Source organism: Conger conger, chromosome 5, assembly GCF_963514075.1.
Source record: "Conger conger chromosome 5, fConCon1.1, whole genome shotgun sequence".
NCBI lineage: Eukaryota > Metazoa > Chordata > Actinopteri > Anguilliformes > Congridae > Conger > Conger conger.
The window spans coordinates 26066254-26086762 of NC_083764.1; the positions used below are offsets into that span (position 1 = coordinate 26066254).

Sequence of the window (20509 nt, forward strand, 5' to 3'; positions counted from 1 at the left end):
CCCACAACTCAAGGGAGAAAACTATAGCCCGCCAGTAAGCACAGTGAAAACGAAAGACAAACAAGACATCCCATTTTTATTTCCACTGAGGAAGCAGGAATACTAACCCTCACCCTAACATACACACAAACACACATTAGCTAATACTCTACTTCAACAAACGAAGCAGGACACTTATACTGAGGCTAGCATACAAAAAACAATACTAAGCCTCTAATTCTACTGACAAAACAGGATTATTTATATATTGGCAAAAAGTGCACATGAACAGCGACGGGGGTCTTCAGACATACACTATATTGCCAAAAGTATTCACTCAGCTATCCAAATCATTGAATTCAGATGTTCCAATCACTTCCATGGCCACAGGTATATAAAATCAAGCACCTAGGCATGCAGACTACTTCTACAAACATTTGTGAAAGAATGGGTCGCTCTCAGGAGCTCAGTGAATTCCAGTGTGGTACCGTGATAGGATGCCACCTGTGCAATAAGTCCAGTCGTGAAATTTCCTCACTACTAAATATTCCACAATCAACTGTAAGTGGTACTATAACAAAGTGGAAGCGATTGGGAACAACAGCAACTCAGTCACAAAGTGGTAGGCCACGTAAAATCACAGAGCGGGGTCAGCGGATGCTGAGGCGCATAGTGCGCAGAGGTCGCCAACTTTCTGCAGAGTCAATAGCTACAGACCTCCAAACTTTATGTGATCTTCAGATTAGCTCAAGAACAGTGCGTAGAGAGCTTCATGGAATGGGTTTCCATGGCCGAGCAGCTGCATCCAAGCCTTACATCACCAAGCGCAATGCAAAGCATTGGATGCAGTGGTGTAAAGCACGCCGCCACTGGACTCTAGAGCAGTGGAGACGTGTTCTCTGGAGTGACGAATCACGCTTCTCCGTCTGGCAATCTGATGGACGAGTCTGGTTTTGGCGGTTGCCAGGAGAACGGTACTTGTCTGACTGCCAAGTGTAAAGTTTGGTGGATGGGGGATTATGGTGTGGGGTTGTTTTTCGGGAGTTGGGCTCGGCCCCTTAGTTCCAGTGAAAGGAACTCTTAATGCTTCAGCATACCAAGACATTTTGGACAATTTCATGCTCCCAACTTTGTGGGAACAGTTTGGAGATGGCTCCTTCCTGTTCCAACATGACTGCGCACCAGTGCACAAAGCAAGGGCCATAAAGACATGGATGAGCGAGTTTGGTGTGGAAGAACTTGACTGGCCTGCACTGAGTCCTGACCTCAACCGATAGAACACCTGATGATGAATTAGAGCGGAGACTGCGAGCCAGGCCTTCTCGTCCAACATCAGTGTCTGACCTCACAAATGCACTTCTGGAAGAATGGTCAAAAACACACTCCTAAACCTTGTGGAAAGCCTTCCTAGAAGAGTTGAAGCTGTTATAGCTGCAAAGGGTAGGCCGACATCATATTAAATCCTATGGTTTAAGAATGGGATGTCACTCACGTTCATATGCGTGTGAAGGCAGACGAGCGAATACTTTTGGTAATATAGTGTATAATCCCAGCTAACACGAGTTTGCGAGGCTCTCAACCGAGGGGCAAACTCATACAGTCCCATCACCCCTGGTGAAAATCATACTCCTGTTAATGCCAAAACTACAAAAATCATCATACCCATCTTCATCCCCATCATACTCATCCTGCAGCAGCGCACTAAAATAACAAATGACCAGCAATACATGTGGATCGTTAGCAAGCTAGCTACCTGTTTACTTTTTCATACCATGATTTGAATTTGAAACTTACCGGGAAGTTAATTTTCGGCCTGGGTCTACCCTGATGTTTCAATCGCAACCTTTATTCATAGCTCAGGGATGTAAAATACTCCATCAGAAGTTATCTAGGAAGTTTTCACCTTCACTTGCACACGCGAATGCGATTTTCTTCCAATTCCAAAACAAGCCAAATTAACGTTAGTTAGATAACGTTAAATTAGCTCACCATGTTCAGAATAGTACAACTTTCATGACGAATAACACAACATAGTGACACTTATTGGTCCAATTCACATCAATCAAAGAGTGTCTGAGACGGTCAATAAGCAACCACAATGAAAAGCTAGAGAGGAATTGCAACAACAAACAACCTCAAACCACCGAATTTAAGGACTATAAACACAAGCAGGGGGTGAGTCAACATATCAGCGAGCCATTTTCAATCATAGGAATGGATTTACAATGGTCTTGTAACTATGTTTTAACACAAAAATCTTACCTATTGTACCTTTAACTTCTAGTGGAAGCTTAATGATATACATATGCTAGCTAGCTAGCTCTAATCTTAGCTCAACTTTTTACATCAATATATACAACGCCATAATAATAAAAATATAATAATAATCCATTTTACACACTATCTCTCACGATCATAATTCTACCATCAATACAAGCTTAATACAATACAAGCAAGCCCTTTGCAACCAAAAAAAATAAAATGACCGATGCAAGAGGCGACTGAGTTGAACGGTGATGTTCTGATTAAGTAGACTTTATGTCAATCATCATGTCGAGAACGACCACAAGAGCGTGCCTGAGAAGACATGAGTGAAGCATGCTTCAGGGGTGGGCTTAAAAACGCGTCATAAATCCATAAATATCCAATCAGTGAAGCAAAAATGCGTTTGCCTCACTAGTTAAAAATAGATCACGTCGGTTTAACATTGGTAGTTGAGGCTGTTATTAGAAGTGCTATGGCTTATCACTGGTTAATATTGTCACTGCTTGCGTTAATCACTCTCGGCATATGAATTATATTTGCCAGCATGTTCATGAGATAAAACAAGGTTCATCACTGGTGACATTAGTCTACTGATGGGTGGTTTTCATTTTAATATTACATATAGTGTAATTATAAAGTTCGGGCTATGGGCTATAATTGTATCAGGGACAAAATAGTTAAAATAAAATAATATTTATTTATAGAATTATTATAATTCTATTTTAATCTGACTGCAAGATACATTTTCCACCCCTCGGACCCCACTTGACATCATGGCTAAAATGCTGTGCACCAAAGCAAAATATGATACAAAACCAAAAGGGGGCAAACAGATGAGAATGATTGCCGATTAAGTCACTGACTACATGAACGCGCTTGCGACCTGCGTTTGTGGCTTGTAATTGCAATTCTAGCAGTCTGCTCACATGTCGCAACATTAGCCCCAGGGTCATGATTGAGTATGGATCGTTATTGTCAATGAATGAATAAAGGTTTTGTTAAAATTACACAATTTTAGACATCACTCACTCTCTTGCTCTTCAGGAGTTGGGGTTGGAACTGAAGGAGCAGAGAGCACTGCTGGGAGACATCGTCGGTCACTGTGGAATGACACGTCCTCCTTGCCTGTCATCTGACAGCCAGACACATGCAGGGTAACTGTGCTGATATCCAGATTTAACAGTTAATATAATTGGGGCTATCTTTGGGAAATCTGACTTGCAATTATGCATAATGCAATTTATGCCAGGGAAATGGTTAGCAGGTGTGATTTGTTTGCAATAGTAGTAGGATAGAGAGGTTTCATGAACCTGGAAACGAGCTGTCATTTTCAAACTTGTATGACAATAAAGAAATTTGTCTGCAAGGAAAAGCACAAGGATTGTTCAGTGGCTTGTTGATAGTTCCTCCAACTTGAAGACTTTCCTACCTGGCTTCTATGCGGTTAAGCTGCATACCAGTGGAACCTGGGTTAGCATGCATCTAACCTGCCATTCCTCAGGTCACACCCCGAGCCCATAGGGGGCAGTGCAGCCCAAAGGGAGAGGGCCATCCTTCAAAGCCAGCTGGAGGAAAAACTCACAGCCATGGATAAGCTTGGAAAGGGTATTCTCCTGCAGGTCAGTCGGCCCTCAACCTCGATGCTTTTCTTGTGCTTGCTTCATATCATAATTTTCCCATGATCATGTTACTCTCTGAGGCACAGTCAAATATTACTGGGGCATGTGGCACAGAGGGTTGTGAGTTTGAATGTAGATTAAGGAGCTGTTGCAGTTACTTGAAAAGCTGAAGAAGAATATGAGGGACTTTTTAATGAAAAAAATATTGAATGAAGAGCAATTGGAAATGAATTATAATGTGGATCTCAAGTATGGATGCCTGGCTCAAGACCTAGAGGCAGTGGCAGTAGGAAGGATCAATGAAGTGTGTGTTTTGGATGATGTCTCGTGGCAGGTGGCTGTGCGGTCGCAGATGGAGCTGCGGAAGCCAGAGAGCCAGGCGCCTGCGCAGTCTGGGGAAATCCTTACCAAGCACGTGCCCCCATCTTCTGCAGGGGACACTGGCACACAGGTACTGTGTAGCGTGGGCACAAATAACCATCGGTTCTGACTGTCGCATTAGGCCTGTACTAAGTGGCTCAAATTCAGCCCGCCCTTATACACTTTCAGTTCAATTCAATGTGCTTTATTATTCTCATTTTATATTTTAAAATTCATAAACTTTAAATAATGAATGAATTGGCGAACTGTTTTGACTTTCTGCAATACTTTTTTATTTAACGTTTATTTTTCAATCAAACCGATGTCAAATCAAATTCAGGCCTGTATGCACTGCTCCCTTGCTGTTTCTTGTGTGTGCATGTGTGCGTTTACTCTCACACGTGTGCATACTGTGCTGTTAGCGTATGCACCATAGAGATGCAAGAGAGAGGCTACGGAAATCCCACAATGGGTGCAGTGAGCTGACTTATTTGAATGAATCAAGGCAATTCCGACGCTAAGGAAAAATATATAATATTCCTTGAATAATATACACTCTCATTTTACTGTAATAGTGTCTCCTTTTGAAGTCTTCATGAAGCCTCACTAACGTTATTGTGGGTGCTGTGAGTAATGGGTGTGTGGCTTCCTGCAGGACACGGTGTTCAGCAGTGGGGGCTCTTGGAAGGAAGAGCAGAGGGGGAGTGTGGAGTTGCTCCAGGGGTTCAGTGAGCAGCTTCAGGGGCTGACCAGCTTGGTGGAGTTGGGCAGGGAGCGCCTGGTCCGCAGCCAGCAGCTGCTGCACAGCCGGGCCCACCTACAGACCCTGCTGAACGGACACAAGGTAAACCGCCCCCATCCAGCCAATGAGCAACGAGTTATTATTATAGATTTGATGACCTTCAGTCAGTTCACACGTCAGTATTCCCCCATCAGTATTGCACTTTATCTTGACTTTCTGTCTATTGCAGCATAATTTTTGAAGATGAAGCTTTGTTCAGTGCAAAAGTATTGGGACAGTGACACTATTTTCTGTATTGGAATTGCATATTTCTCCTATTTTAAGGGAGCAAAAATAATTTGACAATTGGCTGCTCAGCTGTTTCTTGGCCAGCTGTATTTACTAATCCTATAAAATCAATAATAACCTACCCAATATGGGTTGCCACGTGATTGCGTAGTGGTTCTGTCCCGCCCCATGCTTTGAGTGTGTCGTTTACCTGTGGTGCTTGGGGCTTTGGCAGAAATTTTTCAGGGCCCTGGGGGCCCACGCGGCGGTGCTGGGTCACTTGAGGCAGCGCATCCCAGCGGCGGAGCAGGGGCGGGTGCAGGGTGCGAAGGCAGAACTTGAACAGGACGTCAGAGACCTCCAGCTGCTGGCCGTGGAGGAGGGAGCCCAGCTGCAGAGAACATTGGAGGTATGACAGAATGGACCGGATGTGGGTCCACACCGTGATGCGGGTTTAAGGGTCCACACACATGCACACACACACACAAATCTGTGTCTCCATGTGCTTTTGTATCTATCTGCTTATTGAAGAGCAATTGACACATACATTCACGTCTGCATAAGGTACATTAATGTTCTAGCCCTAGTGTAGCCATGATCCGCACAGTTGTTGGGCTCTTGAGCCTTAACTCTGCATTAATCCAGGAGGGGATTGTCCCCCACTTAGTCGAATCAACTGTATCTGCTAAATAATTCATTATTTATTTATTCTCAGGCTTGGACACAGTGGGACAAGAGCAGCAGCCAGGTGGCAGAGTTGCTGCAGGACATGGAGGCCCATCTGCCCAGCGGAGGGCCACCTGAAGAGATGGAAAGGCAGCTTGCCACTTACAAGGTACCACATGCAGACCCGAATCCACACTGCAGGGGGCCTCCACGCATCAGTTCTCTGGGTCCAGTGTGGTGCCTGTGTTAATCTGGTCATACTTCCGCTCTGAGTCAAATCCAGACATTTGTTCAGATGTGCACATGCTCTGAATGGAAAAATAAAGAAAAGTAGAAAAATAAACAAAAGTCTTCCCCCGTCAACCTCACAGGATCTGGGCTAAAATAACAAACGAGAATAAACAATGAACAGAAAATAACCCGACTGGCGTCTCGACTCGGCATCTCAGGTCTCTCTCCACTTCTGCATGTTCTCAGTCTCAGATGCCAACTGCGGAAAAGAGCACACTTTTAACAGCCTTGACTAATTTGATAAGTAATCCAGATGTGTCCCTTCATAACCAGTAGGCATGGTCCTCGGATTGCCCTGCTTTCTTTCCGTAAAACCGTGCAAACCGTGCCCTTGCCACAGCCCTGTTAAACCAAATGCACTGAAATGACCTATTCTTTTGTACTTATACCTTATCCATTTGATCTGTATTATGGTGGAAGATCCTACTGCCAGCAGGGACCACCTGTTTGTGCTTCGGCTTGGGGAATTTACCTAATTAAATTAGCAGAGAGGGCTACTTGTGCAACATCATTACTTTCCAAGAAGATTTGCTTGGATTCATGCTACATTTGTTTGTGCATGTGTGTGGTGTCTATGTATGTGTGTGTGTGCATGTGTGTGGTGTGCATGTCTAAGTGTGTGTGCATTTCTGTGGGTGTGTGTGTGTATGTGCACGTGCTTGAATGTGTATGTGTGGCATGAATGTGTGTGTGTGTGTGTGTGTGTGTGTGCATGCAAGCATAAGTGTGAGTTAGGGGCCCAGGAGAGATGCATACAGTGATGTGGCATTCTGTACCCTCATTTCTAAATAAAATTTCCCCTTTACACCCAGAAAATGAACATGGTTGAAGCACATGCATGGAGAAGCACATCTGCTCACTGAGGCTTGACATTGCATCTCCCACCTGCTTCCACATCTCATGGCTAGCCTCATCTCAGCCCTCATAGTATCTATGCTCTCATCTGATTTTCCAGTAATTAATTAATCTCTCCCTCTTTGATGGAGAGTCCAGAGGTGGGGTGTGGCAGGGGGGTGCTGTCATAGAAATGTCAAGGGTGTGGTGCTTCTATGTATTTTGGGGGGCGGAGGGGTGGTGGGAGAAGGATTTAAACATATAACTGTGTGATCACTGATGATTTTCTGTTGGCAGGAATTGAAAGGGGTTCTGGAGGAGAACGAGTCACGGCTGTACCAGGCCCTGGACCTGGGGAGGGGGCTGCAGTCCGGGGGGCGGTGTGAAGGTGTGGACACGGCCTTGCGGAGACTGGAGACCCATTGGCTGGCTGTACGGAGGAGGGTGGTGCAGGGCCAGGTCCATGCTGAGGAAATGGTGGGCCTGTGGAGCAGGTATGAGAAACCATGTATGCATGTGTATCATAACAGCCTTCCCTTTCTTGCATGTTCTGTGTTACTCTTACACTTAAACACTCACAGCCATGGGAATACAGGTTGGGCCCAAGCGCAAGACCAGGAGGCAGGAGTCGGAACAAATATACTTTTATGACAGGAACTTTGAGGCTAACCGAGGTAACAGGGACGCAGTCACACTAAGCAAAACCAGGGAAACACACAAGGCTAAACTCAAAGAAAACATACAGGTGGGAAACACAGTGCTAAACACTAGTGGCAAGAGCTCAGAGGCAAGCTAAGGACACAGCAATGAACATAAGAACAAAAGATAGAAACACAAGGCAGGTGAAGAAACAAGAACCAATGAATAAAGCACTAAACTAACACAGTGTAAACCATGAACTACTAAACCTAAAACGAGCAAAGAACAAACAAACAGAAAAAAAATAGGGAAAACCAGAAATGGAACACAGCAAAACCAAAAAGTATAACTGGAACACAAAACAGAATTAAACTACAATGTTATGTAAAATATGTAAAACTATATGTTTTACATATATTTGTACAATACTAAACATTTTACAGCAGTCTCCATGCTTTGTCAGTTTAATTTAATTAATCATCCTCACAATCAGGCCTGCTTCTAAAATGAGTCAGTAAGGGGTGCTCTGTTGCAGATTTTTCTAATATTGCTAAAAAGGAAACAAATTAAAAAAATTATGTGTCTGTAGAAACACGAAATAACAGGAACCCTTCTGAATAATTCATACAATAAAAAAGAATAATATAGATATCGGTAACACTTTCGTTTAGGGTCTGCTTATAAACAATGAATAAATCATTATTAAGTAGCATTTAAACCATTAGTAAAGTTTTTGTCACATAGTAACTATAATAGGAAATGTATTACAGTAACATTAATGAACTCATGTATAAAGTTTGTTCAGGATTTATATGTGATTACATGTTTTCTTCGTGTGTTATTTTGATCATGACGTCTTTTAATATATGTATTACTAACATTAGCTACATTAATACTAAGGTCCCTTTAAACTGTTTAAAACAAGATGTAAATTATAGAAAAAAGTTAAATAGTTACACAATTTGTGAGTTACAATAGCTCATGATAGTTTAAAACGCTCTGAATGTACCCATGCTATTTACACCCTATGCTGGCATATTATATAATTATAAACTATTTGAATATTATTTGTGTATTGCCTGACATAAAATTTGTGACACAAGAATTTTAATGGCTGGTATTTATTATTACGTTAATAATCACATGACATAAGTATAGTTAATGACAGTTTACTAATGATAATTTCAAATACTATTTAATAATATAATAGTTTATTTATAGTTAATAAGCAGACGCTAAACTAAAGTGTTACAAAGATGTCTTAATGAACAAGAGTGGCACTTCGAGAATGCAGGGCAGGCATACCTTTTCAACCGGAAATAAAAGTCAAGTTTGACAATGAGGTTGTGTGTGCAGCTATGTGACCATTGGGCCCCACTCACCGGCAGGTTCCAGCAGGATTCGGTAATGCTGTGCGAGTGGATGGCAGGTGCCAGACAGCGACTGCAGTCGTGGCGAGAGCAGACTGCTACTCCGCCTCCCAAACTCCTGGCAGAACTCCTGGTGAGTCTGTGGTTTCACCGAGACATTTTCCCTACCTTATCTTACCTGCACAGGGTGGCAAAAAGCCTCTTGATTTTTTTGGTAACACTTTATTTTGCAGGCTGTTAATTACCTGGCATTTATGGGCAAATGTCAGCTACTTGTATGACTATAAGGTTACGACTTTGAGTAATGGATATTTATTTAGTTAATATGTATGTTAAAAAATGCATAAAGATTGTGGTTCATACGATACCACACAATCGCCCTCCCCCCAAAAAAGGGATGCTAATGCCCTTGAATATATGCATGTATTTTACTTAAATGCAGTCATTTATACTGGTATAGTTAATACACTGATATACATACGGTCGATGCACTGTTAATTTTCTTGGATGCATTTCTCACAATATGCAGCAGTAAGATATTTGCCCTTGCCACGGGTCCTAGTCTGTTTTATCATATTGTCATTTTGGCAAATGACTGAACAGGGTAAGAACCTAATGATGTGAGACATAGCAAAGAACAGATAAATGAAAACAGCATGTGCAAAACCCTGCAGGCACTGAATCGGACTCCTGGGGCGCATATTAGCACACATTAACGGAAATGTGTCAAAGACACCCTTCTGTTTATTTTTATCGACCAGGGCGCGCCTCCGGTAACATATCTCCTCTTTTGCAGGGCTTTAAGCAAATAGCCTGTGGTCATGATCAGGATTCAGTTAACAGCCCGGAGCAGAAATGAATTAAATCCTGATTGAACACAATTTGTCTCCAGGGCCAGTGTTGTAAAACTCTGAACTGCATTGAAATTGTGCGGATAAACTACTAATTTGATATACATCATGACATGCTGCATTAGCTTTTCAGTCGCCGTGCAGTATGAATCGTGTCTCTGGGCTCTTCTGGTCTGTCACTGCAGGAACTGGCTAAAGAAACGGAGGCCATGTCCTCTCTGAAGGAGTCTGTGAGCCGTACGGGTGCGCAGCTGGAGCAGCTGAAGGGTGATGATGCTTCCGGGCTGCAGACGCAGCTGGAGCAGCTGGAGCAGTGCTGGGCAGACCTGCAGGCTGCACAGCCGGTCGCCCGCGAGCAGCTGCACAAGGTGGGTCTCATCTGTGTGCCCAGTAACACTTACATGAATAACTAATGTACTTTTTAACTTACAAGAGAAGTTCCTCTGTACAGCTTTGTTGATGTATTTGTACATCATTATTTAATGTCAACAACTACATTAGTCAATGCCAATTGATATTTAAATAAAAAGAAAACTGTTCATATATTTGTCAATGGTGAACTAATTATGAGTTTATCCTGTTGTTTGCTAATGGATAAGTATTCATGTAACTAATACATTAGTTAGTTGTTAAAAAATACATTATAAATGTATTTAATTGTCCCCTTGAATCCCAGAGTGGGATTTTTTGCATTCATTCCTTTTTGTACAGTGTAATTTGCAATCAATATGCTCACAGCATGTACCTTTTGAAAGCGCTAAAACTCACTGTTTATCTGTGTAAACTATTATACAATGCCATTGCTTTAGCGACAACAGTTATTTATTTTGTAACATGTGGGGTGGAAACACAAGCATGGGGGGCCTCACCTTCACATGTCAGTGTCCTTTTCACACCGAGTGTCCAGCGAACCAAATCCAAAAATGCTAGCTCTGAGAAATATTGACCCATTATTTACTTTGAATTTCTCTTGAGGAATTACCTTTTTTGTCCATTTCACTGTTGCATACATTTACAAAAGTGCTTTCACATAGGAATTCTCTTATCTACATTTAGTATTGGTTCTCTGGAACACGATCAGTGCAACTATGAGGTTCTCTGACGAGTCCCAGTAATGCAGTCACATCGTATAGACAACGCTCGCCTCCGTGAGCAATTACCTATTACTTCTCATCATCGTACAGCCAGTTATGAGTATGGAATCAGAGTGAAATTACGTTGCCAATGGTATATTGTTTGCTGGGCTTGCATAAAAGGACAGGGATATTTTCGCCAGCATAATCATTTTCTTTCATTTTCAGTATGCACGCTAAGACAGCTATGGACCGGAAAAACAGTTCTTGAGACGTTATGCCTAAAAAGATTGATGTTTTACAACAAAAAAACGTAGCGGTCATAATTATTTAACCGTATTAACTTCTTTTCACCAACATCAGAAGGACAAGCACGCAGATACCTTCGCTCTAGCTAAATTCTGTCCTTGGGTTAGCGCTGGGGCTTACAAGTAAAAACATTAAGGACATAAAAACATATGTCCCCCTCCATACACACAACCCGTGTTACAGAATTATTATTATATTATTCTTAAATTCATTAAAGAAATCTGTTCCACGATTGACAATGAGCACAGAGGCAAAAGCATTACAAACAGTATTTAGCCCGCACACTCTCTTTCTTTCCATCTATCTCATTCTCTCTGCCTCTTTCTCTCTTCTTCAGTTGCTGATGGAGAAGCTCTCAGTGGAGGAGGTCATGGTGGAGTTGGGAGGGTGGATGGAGGGGGTGGAGGCCAGGCTGGCCGAGGACAGGCAGAGAATTCAACAGGCCTCTAGCACTACCACCCTCAGCCCCCTGCTCCAGCACTGCCAGGTTCTGTCCCAAAGCGTGCCCATACCACCCCCCACCCCACTCGAAAATGAAATAGTCTCTGTGTGACACTTCCATGTCCTGTGGGCCATCTCCTCAAATTCCAGCTAACAACAAAATTCTTCAACTCGAACAATGTTGTGACAAGCAAACTTTTTCCTGCTCCACAGAGCAGTGACCTGACCACATCACCAGAAGGCCAGGCCTTCTTCTGAGGAGGAGTGTCCTTTTACTGTGCTTTTCTGAGAGACATCACTGTCTGTCGGACATGTTAGCTACAATATGTATTTGAAAATATCTATTGCACTGCTATTGTCTCAAGACCTGTGTATTTGAGGTTTTTCAGTCCATCAGAATTGTTCTGTTACTTGTCCATCAAATTTAGATAGAAACAGAATTAAATCCCTTGACACATGAAGCAGATATCAGCCTAAAGAGAGTAGCACATCCGCTATTGCAGGGCTTGTCTGTAGAGTACAGTCTTACTGTCGTAATAATGATGGCTGGTCCCATTTTCTCCAGCAGGGGGTGCTGTTTATGATCCTAGTTGACACCCACTCTCATTTCCTCAGGAATGTAAGGTGGAGATGGCCTCACACCAGCTTTCCCTGGACTTTGCACGCCAGGCAGTGGTCCAGACCAGTGGCAAAGATGTTTGTGTGAGGCGCTATGAGAGACTAAACCTTGCTGAGCAGCTGGGCGCTTTGCATCTGCGCTGGCTTTCCCTCAAAGGGACACTGGCCACCCAGGTGAGTCTGTTGCCCAGTAGTGTACCTGTCACTCCTTCATTATTGGCCTTCATTATTTGTGACAATGATGATGTCACAGAATGATGTCACATGGGGCAGCCTGTAGCATAGAGGCTAAAGTACATGCCTGGGACCCGGATGGTTGGTGGTTCAAGCCCCAGCGTAGCCACGATCTACGCAGCTGTTAGGCCCTTAAGGTCCTTAACCCGGCATTGCTCCCTGGGTGCTGCCCACTCCCAAGTAACTAGGATGGGTCACATACAGAGGACAAATTACCCCACTTAGTTCAGGAAAGTATATCTTCTTCTTTCAGAGGCAGTGTATGTAACAGCATGCCACACAGGGAATACATGAATGCCTCTATGAAACTCTGATCAACTTTTCTATTAAGAAAAGTCTCTCTTAAAGCTATAGATAACACTATAATTTCTGCCATTCCTTATTGTCATAAGTGATGAAACAGGCTGTGATGACACAGTGATGCAAAGCTAATTAGTGTGATAGTATTGTCACAAGTTTACATTATGTATCAAAACTGGCGATGGTGTGAAGATGAACAAGAACAAGCAAGCTCAAGGGTGGTGTGTCCCTTCTGTGGTCGGGAGTGTGTGCTGTGTCAAATACATAATTGTTTTGGATTCAAATACGTTTCTACGCTTCACCGATCATGTCTGTTGTATAGGAACCTAGGCAATACTCTCCAAAAGTACAAACCCTGGTCCTCTTGGTCGGCTCAATTGCACCAGGCAAGATCAGCAAAAATATTTGAATCCAAATCAATTACGTATTTGACCCAGGTCTGGTGTGTTCCTTGCCCATAGACCCGTCAGTTGGAACAGCTGCAGCAGATCTGCGCAGACGGAGAGAGCCGGCTGCTGACATTGCGCAGCTGGATCACAGGCCAGAGGAAGAGGATGGAAGACCTGCCAAGGCCCAGCAGCCTGTCCCAGGCAAAGAGACTGGTGGAGGAGTGCAAGGTACAGAAACTCCCTTGAGCCATGCAATATCGTTTAAAATGTCTGCTAGGAACAATAGCACTGCAGCCCAGTGCTTACCCAGGCTGTGTCCGCTTACTGTAAGATAATAAAATCATTCATAGGAGACTGCAGGCAACTTCATAGTCCTTTTTTAATCCTTTCTGTGATTATCTAATGTGTCACTTTTTACCTTCGCAATGGTGTGAATGGCACCAAAATTGTGTGAAACCTATTCATCCCTTGACGCATGTGAAAATTGCAATGATCTCATATTGTTTTCCTTCACCATCACAAGAAACCAAACATATGCAAAAATATTTTTGGCCACATTATTTTTAAATGAAAGACTTACATTTAACATACAGACATATTTATTGCAGCAGAATCAATACTTAAAGATCTGTCTATTACAGATGATAGATACCTGTAGCAATTAAAGCTCTTTTCAGATGGGCCTGTTTGAACTTTGAGCATTTAGATTTTTAGATTTTATGCTTATTCTTCCAGGTCTCACAGTCTATCACATAACTTCTGACAAACTTTCTCAGAAGTAGCTTCTGTCTAGTCATTCTCCCATAGAACAAATCAGTACAGTTGTGTGACAGTTTATCCCATTTCAGCCCATGAGCTCTGCATCTCTGCCAGTGTTTTAGCTGGTCTCATCTTCACTCCTACGGTATGATAATTGCCCTTCTGTTTACGTATTCATGTGGGGCTGTAATCATGTGTATTTGTATGTGATATGTTTACACATATATGTCTGTGTGCATTTGTTTGTCCATGTGTGTTTGTATTTATTTATTCACTTGGGGCTGTATGTGGTGCATCTGTGTGTTTAGGACACAGAGCAGACTCTGAAGTTGAAGTCTGCCGAGCTGCAGGAGTTGAGGGATTCCTGCCAGTCGGGGCAAGGAGGCGAGGAGCAACAGAGTCACCGTGCATTCATCTCCCAGACAGACACTGTCCTCCAGGACTTCACTGCCGTGAGCCAGCAGGTGCCCTTTCAGAGTCACGTCTAACACTACAAAAGAGATAGCTCTCCAGCTGACACCCCATGAGGCCTTCTTAAACAAGCCTACCTGACGTACATTCAAGACGGAAAACGTTAGCTAATGTTAGCTAATTTAGTTTGTACCTTTAATACCTACAAATGAAGCTAATTAACAGTAGCAGACTGAACTCGGGGTGACGCGTCAGACTCATCACGTCAGTTTAAATTAGCCATTCAAGAGGAGTGTGAAGTTCCCTATTTGTAAATTGATGTGACATTCATTTATACCAATCTCACCTAAGGCTGAAGTTCCCAGGGTGTGTTGAGCAGTGATTTGGTGTTCGTGAAAATGAGCCCTCCCTTTCGGTCTCAGATTTCATTAGTGCACTCGGCTCTGCTGGAGGTCGTGAGGCAGTGGGAGGGAATCGAGGGGGCGTTGGGAGAAACTGCTCTGAGGACAGCGAAGACCAGCCATGCCCTGGACCTGGCCCTCATACCACAGCTCTCACCCCAGACCCTCCAGGGCCATATCCACAGGCTGCAGGTAAGGGGTTTCCCACCCTTTCCTCCCAGAATCCCTCATACTACCCATGTGATACCTCCTGTCTATGGATATATGTTTATGTATACTTATATCTTTGAGATATACAGAAAATTGGTATTTCTTAACACTGAATTAGAGGAATCTCACCTAATGAAATGAATGCAAATGCACATGTACATGTAAACACCAGATGTACCATGAAGAAGTATCAAATGTTAGTATTTTGCTTAGTTTATGCACGACTCTTGTAATTGTGTAATTGTGCAAGATTCCCCTAATGTGAAGTGTGAACATATATTTATTTGCATATGCATTCGTTTGCTTATGTGGATATCCAGAATAGCCAGAACTTTTTTATAGGAATATTTCACATCCATGAGAGAGTCAAAACTGAAGGTGACTATTAAAAAAGGAGAATTTGATCTTTTGTTAACCTTGACTTGCAATTAAATGCAAACATCAGTTATTTTCTTCACAAAGTTTGGCGAGTTCAGCAATCCCCAAAAAACTGAGGGGAAAATACATCAAATGTTGCAGTTAGGAGAAATGGTGATTGACACCTGGCCCTAGTATCCAGTTGGTCAGTCAGTCAGTAGCACAATAATTCACTGGATTAGTACACACCTCTTATGGTGTGATTCCCATTAAGCACATGAGCTCTAATATGCTCTGACTCTGCACTAACTCTCCTGACATACATAGCTTCTCCAGGAGGAGGTGAGAGAGGGCGAGGAGGCCTGGGAGGACCTTATAAGAACCTGGTCTAGCCTGAGGAGTTCTGTCAGCCCGGCCGCCGCCCTCCTCTTATCCCAACGGCTGGAGGAGGACAAAACACGGTCAGTTCCTCCAACTACTCACCAACTGGCTGTTCTCTTTCTAAAATTATTTCTGTATTATTTGTAATATTACTAGTGACACAGTTCCATTAATACCGACACCTATTCCCAGCTTGCAAAAAGACTTAATCTGAACACTAATTGCTAGAGCTGTCTCAAAAGACATTCTCCATGTTAATTTTATGCTCAATTAAACACCAGTTATGATTGCAAGTCTTTGCCTTTGTCCAAATTTCAGACCTGGGTCAAATATGTAATTGTTTTGGATTCAAATACTTTTCTGTACTCGATTGACCTTGCCTGGTGCAATTGAGCCAACCAAGAGGACCAGAAGGCAGGGTTTGCCATTTTTGAGAACATTTCATAGGTTCCAAATACACCAGACCAAACTCAGTAAAGCATTGAAAAATATTTGACTCCCAAACAATTACATATGTGACCCTGGTCTGGTACAGATCAATGAAGAGTGTTGGGTTTAAATGTGTAGTTATACAGTTATAGTTATTGCTGTTTACACAGCTTCTGAGCCCACTAATGTAGATGCTTTACCGCATAGAACAGTGTGTCTGCACGTATTTCTGGCTGTACTCTGTGAACTTCACTAAGAAGGAAAACAGAGCAGCTTCATGATTAACTGAAATGGAGGAAGTCGATGTCTGGGGATTTTGGTGGGATTTATAGCTTTGATTGATCTCTCCTCTCTGGTTCTGCTACTTGTGCATCTTCTGAAGTATTTTTCTCAATAACTCTTTGAAAGCTGCTGCCATTTTCTTTTTTTTTCTTTTTTTGATAGGGGCACAGACATATTTGCACTGAGGTATTGAATTTAGAATTATCATATGTGTTTTACTTTAGTGTTGCCTGCTTGCATCCTTAAATGGACTATAATCAAAGGACTGAACATATATGCAGTCCCCTTTCAAGAGTCAAAAAATGTTATCTGAATTTTTTTTTACTGGCTGTTAACCCTTGTCAGGTCTGAACTCAGATGTGGCATGGAGGCCAGCCATGTTGTCAGTGGTCAATCTAAAGCCTTTTTGTTTTTTTCGCCTCACCAGAAGGGCGGCGGTAAGCCAGCAGGTGACGGAGGAACTACTGAAAGCACAGGCTCTGATCGAGCTGTGGGCAGCTTACGTCCGTCTCTCTGAGCCCTGCCTCCTGCAGCTGTGCCAATGCCAGGACCAGCTGGGGGCGCTGTTGAGCAACCCACCCCAACAAGACAGAGAACTGGAGGGGTTCCAGGCCAAGATAAAGGCTGTTAGCGTGAGTGCCTGAAATGCAGACCTCTATGGTTTAGACAGAGGTGCCCCTCCCCATGCTCAGTGGCTTCAGACAGAGAGGGGAACATTGCGTTCAGAGTCCACGGAGCAGACTGGCGGGAGGAAGTAGAGGAGAGATTAAAATACCAGCCAGCCCCCTGGCTCGCCCTCAAAACCCGTGGTCCCTGCCTGTGAGACGTGCATGGCAGAAAATGTGCTCTCAGGTTGCAGCTTATTTTGAGTGGTTTCCACGTCATACCATTCGCTCCAAATGGCAAAAACAACAACACAAGTGTTTGTGGCCAGTTTGACCTCTTGTTTAAATTAAATTAGCTTACAAAACAGAACTTCTAGACAGTCTAAATTCAGAAACTACAAATATAGATGCAGAGGACTTGACAACCAGTGAAATATTGTCATTATGTCTGTATTTGGAGCAGTTGTGGGAAGACACATTTTCACCCACTCATTCTGTCCTTGTTCCAGGAACTGCAGGCTGGTATGGAGGATTTGCACAGCAGTCTCGGAGCAGTGCTGGAAGCCTCGAACAAGCTCAGTGGACAAATGGAACCCCAAGCCTCGGTCTTCATCACATCAGAAACCCTGTTCCTGTCGCAGGGTGTAGCCCAGTTGGCCAGGGCCCTGCCATTAAGACAGAAACAGTTGCAGGTAAGATAGGGATGGCAGCTAACTTTCAAGTTCCTCTTTATACCTATGAACAGGATGTCCAGGTCCAGCAACTGTTGCTGGGATAATTGTCCGGTGAACCTGTGACATCCAGTGGTTCTGTTCACTAACACAGTCCTGTAAATGGTAGGGGAGTATAGCGGTGGGGCCTGCAGAATCAAGGGTTTTTACAGGAGAATGTGGGGCTGAGAGGTCACAGTGGACCACCAGGACCAAACTGGGCACAACACCATACTAATGCATTTACAATTTGCAGTATGCCCAGGAATATTTTAGCAGGATAAATGCTTGCAGAAAAATCACCTGCACACAAGGAACTCAGTTTCCGTTCCACGACTATATGCGACTATATTCCCGATTATAGTGATGTACCAAAATGTGCTAAATGGCCTTTTGTGTCATGCCAGTTGGTATACTTGAATATCAGCAACAGTCTGTGTGTGTGTGTGTGTGTGTGTGTGCGCATGTGTGTACTTCTAGGGCAAGTTGGATCTTCTTCAAGAATACCACAGACGCTTGGATTCTCTGGAGAAATACCTGAAAAGCTTTGAGTGCAAGCTGGAGAGCACATCCAAACATGAACAGGACCTGAAGGTTAATGATAACCCTTACCTCCAGAGTCTGGCAACCTCTGCAGTACAAGTTAAAAACATCATTGTACAAATACATGACCATGACAGCATGATATAATGGCACAGACACTATTATAATCAAAAACACATAATATCCTCAGCATAGAGAGGAGCACAGGGACCTGCCATGCCAAATTGCTGAAATTGTAATTCTCTCCCTGCTGTCTCTCAGGTCCTTCAGGGGGACCTCCTTCAGATGACAGCCATGACCTCTGCCCTGGACCGCCTGAACCAACTGCGTTGTGCTGTTACCCTGAGCAGCGGGGTGGCCGACAGGCTTCAGGACCTCAGAACGCGGTGGCCGTTGGCCTTCTCTCGGGCAATGGCGATGTGCCAGTGAGCGGATCCTAAAACCATACCTTTGAACTCTGGTTTCTCTGTTAAATGTCTGGTCCTTAGGATGCAGGGATAAATGTCACAGTTACAAAAAAGGCTTATTTCAGCAGATGCTTGATGCCAGTCTATGTCTGTCTATCTATCCAGCAGAGAAATTTGACAGGGAGTGTGCTGCAGTTTTGCAGCTGAATATTTTTTTTGCAACCATAAGGGAATACTTTCTGAATTTACCGTGGGTGGGTCAGTTTGAAACACCTTATGGTAACCATGCCATACGCTAGATTTTAGGAATGGATGTTTCAGTCGTGTGCTGATGTAGTTTCTCTGGCAGATTTATCTGGTTTAATTATGAAAATGATATGTTGAACAGACTCAGGGGTCTTAATGGCAAAGTAACCACCTGTACATTGTGGTGTTGGTCCAAGGCTTAGAAATGGGGTAGAAATGGCAGGAAGATAATAACATCCAGGTCTTGGCCTGACTCAATATGCTTGTGGTCTTTGGTGTGTTTTTAGTGAGCTCCATGCGGAGGCGCTGGTGAGGCAGAGCTTTCAGCAGAAGTGTGAGACCTGCAGATGCTTCCTGGAGGATATGGAACAGAGCCTTCCCAGAGAGGACGACGCCCGTCCCTCCTCAGACCTCCTCCCACAGCAGCTCACCATCCAACGGGTGACCCTCCCCCCACCCCATTCTCCAAAATCTCCCCTATCATATTTTACACACTTTCACTGGAGCTTTTCAAGCTCCTCTCCAACTTCCCGTTCTACTACAACCCTGAAGAATTAATGTACTGTAGCTGAAGCATTTGCACTTGTTCTGTTCAGCTCTCTGCACTTGCATTGTAATGTCATTTTGTGCTGATGATAAATATGTTTTTCTAGACAGAGCGCAAGTGTCACCTTTTTTCTCATTATTCGTTCTGGCTATATGCACCTATGGCAACACTTACTGACACTGACTGAGGAGCCAAGAGTATACAATTTCTATTTTGTCAAATTTTGGTCAAATTTTTGGATTCAAGTACTTTTCTGTCCTTGATTGATCTTGCCTGGTTCAATTGAGCCAACCATTGAGCTGACTAGAAGGCAGGGTATTCCATAGGTTTTAATAAACCAGACAAGCTCAGTAAAGCATAGAAAGGTATTGAATCCAAAACTTTTTGACCCAGGTCTGCCAGTAGCACAAGCAATTCCAAACATTTGCGGCTTGTTTACTTTCGTCGCTGTCTTGTCTTCCATGACTCAGATGCTCCAAGTTCGGGTGTCTATGGGGTGCCAAATCCTACATTCGGTAATCACGGATGGCCTGGACCTGCTGGATAGGGGTCAGGTGGAGGACAGGTGAGATCCCTCCACATGACTACCCTGTTGTATCAACAAGCACAATTTCAATTCTCAAATGCAGTCCTTTCCTATCTTTTACTCCATCTAGCACAATTTTCTCCCCTGCAAATAAGAGAATAATTCTGTTAATAATAAACTAAAATCTTTAGTTATTTTTTCCTATAGCAGGCTTGCTGTTACTATTCACTTATAAAATTAAATAGGCAAGAAGCTCTTGTTAAATGTGAGTCGCTTGACACTTGGCACCCTGGTGGATTTGCATGTACTGTAGTAGACCGGGAATCAAAGTACACAGACTGGTATTTACTCTGACAAGGAGGTTAGATATCATTTAATTAAAAATGACATTCTTCAGCTGTTTTTTTCTTTGTTGTCTGCCTGACAGAGGTAGGCAATTGATGACTGT

At 43.3% G+C, this 20509-nt stretch overlaps 1 protein-coding gene across 1 annotated transcript in view; it reads left to right on the forward strand.

The window, feature by feature from the left end:
* LOC133128398 (nesprin-2-like) overlaps positions 1-20509 on the forward strand; it is a 57111-nt gene that overhangs the window by 2940 nt on the left and 33662 nt on the right. The window contains exons 3-24 of the mRNA XM_061241865.1: positions 3289-3398; positions 3746-3863; positions 4198-4314; positions 4879-5067; positions 5468-5641; positions 5948-6067; positions 7321-7517; positions 9051-9165; positions 10069-10251; positions 11603-11752; positions 12322-12498; positions 13320-13475; positions 14315-14470; positions 14840-15010; positions 15713-15846; positions 16640-16663; positions 16905-17109; positions 17592-17774; positions 18273-18386; positions 18597-18760; positions 19276-19429; positions 20006-20100. Coding sequence (XP_061097849.1) covers positions 3289-3398; positions 3746-3863; positions 4198-4314; positions 4879-5067; positions 5468-5641; positions 5948-6067; positions 7321-7517; positions 9051-9165; positions 10069-10251; positions 11603-11752; positions 12322-12498; positions 13320-13475; positions 14315-14470; positions 14840-15010; positions 15713-15846; positions 16640-16663; positions 16905-17109; positions 17592-17774; positions 18273-18386; positions 18597-18760; positions 19276-19429; positions 20006-20100 — 3206 coding nt within the window. The remainder of the gene's footprint in view (positions 1-3288; positions 3399-3745; positions 3864-4197; positions 4315-4878; positions 5068-5467; positions 5642-5947; positions 6068-7320; positions 7518-9050; positions 9166-10068; positions 10252-11602; positions 11753-12321; positions 12499-13319; positions 13476-14314; positions 14471-14839; positions 15011-15712; positions 15847-16639; positions 16664-16904; positions 17110-17591; positions 17775-18272; positions 18387-18596; positions 18761-19275; positions 19430-20005; positions 20101-20509) is intronic.